The sequence below is a fragment of the Balaenoptera musculus genome, chromosome 7 (assembly GCF_009873245.2).
Source record: "Balaenoptera musculus isolate JJ_BM4_2016_0621 chromosome 7, mBalMus1.pri.v3, whole genome shotgun sequence".
NCBI classification, from domain to species: Eukaryota; Metazoa; Chordata; class Mammalia; order Artiodactyla; family Balaenopteridae; genus Balaenoptera; species Balaenoptera musculus.
In genome coordinates this window covers 2,089,300-2,096,797 of record NC_045791.1, presented here as the reverse complement: position 1 = coordinate 2,096,797, position 7,498 = coordinate 2,089,300, and the positions used below count along the sequence as shown (strand labels likewise).

The following is a 7,498-nucleotide window of genomic DNA, read 5'->3' as shown; positions in this document are numbered from 1 at the left end:
ATACGCTACAATATGGATGAAGCTTGAAAACATTATACTAAGTGACATGAGCCAGTCACAGAAGGACAAATATTGTACATTTCACTTATATGAAATATCTAGAATAGGCAAATTCATAGAGGCAGAAAGTAGGTTAGTGATTAGCAGAGACTAGGGGAGAGGAGAAATGGGAGATAACTGCTTTATGGGTATAGAGTTTCTGTTTGGAGTGATGGAATAAGTTTTGGAAATAGACAGTGGTGAGGGTTGCACAACACTGTTAATGTAATTAATGCCACTGAATTGTACATTTAAAAATGGCTAAAATGGCAAGTTTTATTATATATATGCTACTGCAACAAAAAAAGAATAAGCAAAGGACTAGATTCATTCAGCATAAAAGTTTTCATACAGAAATAGTATTTGATTTTATATTGCTTCACAAACAGTGCTGCATATAGGTATAGGTTGATACTCTTTAGTTTTTTCAAAATTTACGAAGATGTTCATCATGGCATCACTTATAATAGAAAAAAAAAAAACTGGGAGCAACCTAACAACCAACGACAGCTGAACGGTTAGACAAATTACGGTAATTAACTTCACGGGAAATTATACCGTCATTAAAATAATCATTATGTAGCAACGTAAAAACTGATTATGACATATTAAGTAAAAAGGATATTTTGTATATTGTCATTGCAATTGTACTTTAGGTGGGAAAACAGTAACTATTCGGCTAGGGTTGTGGGATTGAGTAATTTTAAAATATTGTCCCCTGTTTTCTGTAATTTTGGTATATTTTACTAAAAATAAATCAGTAAATTGGACGGTGCGATCACGAGCTCACTGCTCCAGTGCGGAGACACATGACTTCCCTTCCCTCAGCGGTCCCATTCGAGTTTGCACAGCTGACTTGTCTTGGTTTCAGGCCCCAGGGGCGGCTCTCTGCGGACCCCCGAACAGCTTTGTGACGGACCATGATCCCAGCGAAGGCTGCGTCTTGCTGGCGCTCTTCCAGTCCTAAATACCGCATGGGACGCCCACTAAAACCTACCTGTTTACCTGAGAGGCAAACTTAACTGGGGGTCCTGCATTTGCATGGCCAAGTCTGAAGCTCGGCCTCTGCGCCCACCCACCTGCCACCTCACCCCACTCCTCGCCGCCGCCGCCTCTCCTAACGCGCTCCTCCCCCTCCTCCCCCTCTCACCCCCTCCCGGAGCCCGGGCTCCACCCCGCCCCTGCCGAGCCCCGGTCCCCCGCACCCCAGTGGCTCTGGGCAGCGGAGCCGGCCCCCGCCTCCAGGCCCGGCGGGCGAGCGCGCAGGCGCGGAGGGCGGGCGCGGGCGGAATGGGGACTGCAGCGACTGCAGCGGCGGCGGCCGGGGAGGGGGCGCGCAGCCCGAGCCCCGCCGCCGTGTCGCTCGGCCTGGGCGTGGCCGTGGTGTCGAGCCTGGTGAACGGGTCCACCTTCGTGCTGCAGAAGAAGGGCATCGTGCGCGCCAAGCGGCGAGGTAGGGCGGGCCGCGGCCCTGCTCGGGGTGGGGGCGGGGGCGTGGAGGGAGCAGCCGCCGGCCGTGGGGAGGGGAGCAGCCGCGGGGGTGTGTTCCGGTCGTCGCCGGAGTGGGGTCCGGAGACGGGGCGGGGCACCTCGGAGGGCCAGCTGCGCGGGCGCGAGGCCCCTAGACCACCCGCAGCACAGGCGCGGACGCGGTCCTGTGCGCCAGAAGCGCCGCCGCCGCGGCCAAGCCTGGTCCTCCAGCAGCTCCGGAGGCGGCCTGGGAATTAGCCGGTGCGCCCTGAGCGGTGGTAGTTGTGTCGCCCCCACGGTTTCTCTCCCTTCCCAGCGCTGGCGAAGCCTTCTTCAGTTTTATAAGGTTTCTCCAGCTGACTTCTTTCCTCCCTCCCAGACCCAATCGCTTTGCAGCCGTGCAGCCCACCGACCTGCCCTCTGGTTGGCGCCCAGGCGTCCCTGTCACCCGCACCCACCGGCTGCTAGGGAAAGCTTCCTGTTTGCAGTATCCCCCGAATGGTCGGAGCCCAGTGCCTGCTCAGAAGGAGCGACGGGCCTCCCGCCTTTGCTGTGACTCCAGCCTGGGGTGCACTTGGAGGGCAGGACCTGCTGACTTCTCGCCCCCTGCAGTGGCCACACCAGTGCAGAAGTAAGAGCTGTGTGCTAGGCAGCTGTGTGCTCGGCAGAAGTAAGAGCTGTGTGCTAGGCAGCTGTGTGCTCTGCAGAAGTAAGAGCTGTGTGCTAGGTGGGACCTGCGGGCCAAGGAGGCGCTCGCTCTCAGGGTCGAGCGAGAGGTCTGACCTTTCCTGTGGCTTCTGTTCCTGGGGTCCTTGATTGAACCATCTCTGGTTTAGATTTGACCCATCTGACTACAAGTGATCTTCATTGTGAAGAACACTCAAGGAAGATTAAAACCACCAAAAATGGGCCAACTGAGTATTCCTTGGGTGGATAAGCCACCAAACACCACTGCTTATCAATGTGGAAAGTGTAAGATGTAGCAGAGTTCTTTGCCAGTGTTCTTCTGTGCTAAGAGAGGCCTGAGACAGTTTACTGAACGCAAGATGTAGCATGCTTTGAGACTGAAAATGAACGTGTCCAGAAGGACTGAGGGAGTCTTGTGGTTGTTCTACAAGAATAGTGTTAGGAGCTCTCTGGGAAGGAGGAAACCGCCAGGTCATGGGTTTAAGAATAAGTAAACTTATTTAATAGTTCAGATTCTATAACGCAAGTGAAACTCTCATCAGTGCCCTGCATGATCAGCCAGGAGTGAATTGAGGAAAGAGATAAAGGGGCCTACAATCTCGAATGAAAATACAAAATCATAGATATTTGTTAAAGAATTCAGCTTCGAAGTGAAAACGTTGCAGTCTGTACATAAAATCTAAATAAAACCAAGCGTGGTTTCCCTAGGATGCAGATGTATCTCTAAGGTAATAAATGGACGTCTGGCAGTAGCACACTTTTCAGGGAGCACCTGTCAGTTTGAGGGGCTCCAGGGGTGGGTGACATGTTCGTCATGATTCAGAAATAAACAACACACGTGCCCTTGATAGGATAGGTACATGATCTCCAGAACCCATGACCCCAGTCTAACCATGAGAAAAACATCACACAAACCTGAATTCAGGAACAGCCTGCAAAGTACCTGACCAGTCCTCCTGTCAAGGTCGTAAAGTCTGACAGACTGTCGCAGCCAGGAGGAGCCTGAGGACACATGGCCATAAGACATAAGGTAAAATCTAAGGAAACCTGAATATAGACTTCAGTTAACAGAAAACAATAATTATTGAGTAAAACTAAATATGTTATTTCAGCTCAGCTTATGTGTTCAAGGGAATTAGGGACTAAGAAAATAAAAAACACAGCAACCTGAAAAAAAAAACCATTATTCATGCTTTTATTTATACCTGCATACTATGCCCTTAAATAAATGAGTGGAAATGTGATATTTGCTGATTTCATACTTCTCCAGTTACTACCCACCACTACTAATTCAAGCTAGCTGGCTTGCTCATAATGGTGGAAGACAGACATATAGTCTTGTTTTGATAAATTTAGTTTTGATTTGCTCAACAGACATACACAAAACTCTTATTATGTGCCAGGCACTGTTGTAGATATTGAGGATGCGTAGTTTTAGCATCTACTCTCCCTGAAACCTTTTTCTACCTCTGCTAATGAGCAACATAGTTGGCCGTTGTGAAATGACTGCAATGGGGGAGATGGGAGGGAAGAGAAGGTGGCTAAAAACTGGGGAGTCAAGTTCTTGTGCTAAGGGAGACCTGATGGTCTTACACTGTAAAAAGCTGTCTCGCTGAAAGTTTCAGCTTTATTGCATTGCCATGCACCAGCATTTCTTTCAAGTCTCAGCTTCAGGAGAGCCAGGTTCTGGTCACAGACCTTCCTTTGTGGGGGAGGAGTTGGGGTGCAGCTTTCTCTGTTACCAGCTTTCACTCACTCTTGAAAGTACCTTCCCAATGAATGGAATATCTTTCATGGAATGGAATGGATAGGCTAGGAGCACCATGCACAACACAGGCTCAAGGTGAACTGCCTCACTCCTGGTGTGGCTTTGATAGACCCTGAAGATGGGAAGAGGGCAGGGGACACCTGGGGCCACAGGTCATTGATAGTATGTTTAGTGTTAGAGCCCACTTGAAGCAGAGCTTAGAAGAGAGAAACAAGGTAACCATCAGGTCTGAAGATAACTTGTTGAAAGCCAGTTGCAACATTAGAATTTTGTGCTGGTGGATAGGTGAGGATGGCCTGGGAGCCTCTTAACTGGGGGGGATGATGTCCTGCCCTCAGACAGACATTGTGGAGACAACCTCAGGAAAGTCATAGAATTGCATAGATGAGTAACTCTATGTAGAATGTCCTAGGCCAGGAAGAACCACGATCTTTTTAAAATCCCTTTCATCAAAACTGGGAGATACCACCTAACACACATTAGGATGGCTATTGTTTAAAACAAAAAAAAAAAAAGCAGAAAATAACAAGGATTGGTGAGGATGTTGAGAAATTGGAACCCTTGTGCCCTGTTGGTGGGAATGTAAAATGGTGCAGCTGCTATGAAAAACAGTAGGGAGGTTCTTCAAAAAATTAAATGTAGAACTACCATATGACCCAGCAATTCCACTTCTGAGTATATATATCCAGAAGAAATGAAAGCAGGGACTTGAACAGATATTTGCACACCCATGTTCATAGCAGCAGTAGTCACAGTAGAGAAAATGTGGAACAAATTGTGGTATATACGTTCAAAGGAATATTATTTAGTCTAAAAAAGGGAGGAAATCCTGACACATGCTACAACATGGATGAGCCTTGAGGACATTATGCTGAGGGAAATAAACCAGTCACAGAAGGACAAACCTTGTATGATTCCACTCGTATGAGGTACCTAGAATAGTCAGATTCACAGAGACAGAAAGTAGAATGGTGTTGCAGGGGGCTGTGAGGAGGGGGGATGGGCACAGAGTGTCTGTTTTGGAGGATGGGGTAGTTCTGGAGATGGATGGTGGTGATGATTGCACAACAAGGTGAATGTACTTAACGCCATGGAACCGTACACTTAAAAATGGTTAAGGGCTTCCCCGGTGGCGCAGTGGTTGAGAATCTGCCTGCCAATGCAGGGGACACGGGTTCGAGCCCTGGTCTGGGAAGATCCCACATGCCACGGAGCAACTAGGCCCGTGAGCCACAACTACTGAGCCTGCGCGTCTGGAGCCTGTGCCCCGCAACAAGAGAAGCCGCGACAGTGAAAAGCCCGCGCACCGCGATGAAGAGTGGTCCCCGCTTGCCGCAACTAGAGAAAGCCCTCGCATAGAAACGAAGACCCAACACAGCCAAAACAATAAAAAATAAATAAATAAGTCAGGAGCTCTAAAAAAAAAAAAGGTTAAAATGCTAAATATTATGTTATATATATTTTACCACCATAAAAAAAGTCCCTTTCAGATTTCGTAGTCTCCTTCCTGAGAGGAGTACAGCCTAGTGGTGTAGTCACACGGTTAAGATGCTCGGAGGTGAGTGAGTTGTCCTGTGAGAGTGGAAACTGGGATCCAAGCATCCCGCCTGCTAGTCTCAAGCCTTCTGTACTGACTTTGAAGGGCATGTGCTCTCTGGTCGTGGAATGTGCACGTTTTCTCCTTGCCTCTCTTGCCGTTCCCAGGCACACACCTAGGTGCATGTACCCCCAAACCCAGAGCTGAGACAGACACATGTTATCTTCACCCCTGCAGCCCTTTGACTCTGTGGTTAGTTTCTCCAGCTTCTGTAAACCCTCCAGAGCCTGACAGATGAGGTCAGCTTCCTCTCCTGCCGTGTGTCTTCTTGGTGCCTGTCCTCAGCCCCTTCCTGCCCCTGAAACCTGTGGTATCATGGCTTGTTCCCTTGTCTGTGCTCCCCCTGGATCCTGGCTCTTCAAGGCAGGGCACATGTCCTGTCCACTGGGAGGCATGTGGTGGACATTCAGTAATGCTATCTAATTGGCCATGAGTAACCCTGGAGTAAAGAGGGTAAAACCAAACCTCGTATTTTATTTCTGAGCTTTCTTCCAATTATTCAGAGCTGACCTCATTTACCTGGGGCCTCTACTAAGTAACAGAATCCAGAGTTACTGCTAGATCTGAAAATCTGTAACCCTGGTATCTGTCTAGCTCCAAGGGGAGATCATTGATAAGGAACATGGTGAGAATAGGGCGAGTGTTAAGAGCATTTGAATGGCTCCACAGCCTGTACACATCTGGTTTACTTGATAGTATTTCCATGAGAAGAGAAGATAAAGAAGGCTGCTACTTACGGAAGACTTACGATGTCCCTGACTCATGCATCGGTCATGTTCCGTGGGCTGACTGGACTCAGATGGGCCCCGCTTCCTTGGGGTCTCCAGGGGGTTGCAGTCAGATGGTGGCTGGGGCTAGAGTCATCTGAGATGACTTCTTCATCCCTTGTCTGGGATAGCTGAGACAGCGAGGTGGTTCCTGAGCCACCTCTCCCCGCTCACCCACCACCTTTTTTCATCCCTCCATGTAGTCTCTTCACACGTGGCCACCTTGGGCTTCCTTACACCATAGTGGTCTCAGGGAAGTCAGACCCCTTACATGGTGGATAGCTTCCCCTAGACCAAACCTTCCAAAGACTAAGGTGAGAGCCGAATGGATCCTTGTGACCTAGCCTTGGAGGTCTTGCAGTACCACTTCTGCCACATTCTGTTGGTGTACTCAGGGCCGACCCAGGTTCAGTGTGGGAGGGGATGGCCTAGGGACATGGATCCCAGGAGGTGTGATACAGGAGAGGAAGTTGAGGCATGCACCCGATACAGGTCTGGTGGCACCAGGATTTGAACCTAGCTTGGGCTGACTTTGAAGGTGGTTTCTCTCTCCTGCTCCCTGTGGGAAAGGTGAGGGGGAAGATACAGAAATTCACCTATAGATAAGACTTTTCTGATGAGGGGCTTCACAGTCTATGTGGAAAAAGCTGGTACTCGGATACTGGTTTATTATAAATAAATATAGTAATACCCCTAACATTAAGTATAAATAATACCCTGAAACATTAAGGCAAATAAGAATTTCTTATCATTTTCATGTGACAAATGTGGGAATAGATCACTAATAAAAATTCCTACATGAAATACCCTTTGGTCTTAATGAATTTCTGTTGGACAGGGTATATTTTTTCTTCGAAAATGTTTATACATAAATAGTATAAAATATAATGTAATTTGTATTTCCAGCCCTTAAAGTCCTCAATGAGTAGCCAACCAGTCCTTTTTTTAAAAAAAAGTGTAGCTGTGAGCGGCTAAAAAAGACCACTTTTCAAGAAGAATATGCTCCATCCCACACTCCCTAATGTTTCCGGGCCAGGAACCTGTGACGGGAAACTGACCCCTCTTAGATATTGCCTGGGTCAGCCAGGGAGGGTGGGCAGGCAGAGGGTTTACCTTGCATGTTCGTGCCCAGTCGGAGCTCTTTGGTATGATATGATTACTCAGCAGAGT

General features: G+C 48.3%; 1 protein-coding gene across 3 annotated transcripts in view; it reads left to right on the top strand.

Moving 5' to 3' along the window:
* Window positions 1-1,329: 1,329 nt before the first annotated feature.
* Window positions 1,330-7,498, top strand: part of NIPA1 (NIPA magnesium transporter 1) — a 41,668-nt gene continuing 35,499 nt past the window's right edge. For 2 of the 3 annotated variants that reach the window (XM_036858839.1, XM_036858838.1), the window contains exons 1-2: window positions 1,363-1,492; window positions 1,889-2,140. In XM_036858839.1, coding sequence (XP_036714734.1) covers window positions 2,008-2,140 — 133 coding nt within the window. In that variant the 5' untranslated portion in view covers window positions 1,363-1,492; window positions 1,889-2,007. Of the gene's footprint in view, window positions 1,493-1,888; window positions 2,141-7,498 lie in introns of all 3 variants that reach the window. The other variant, XM_036858837.1, reaches the window with a different exon arrangement.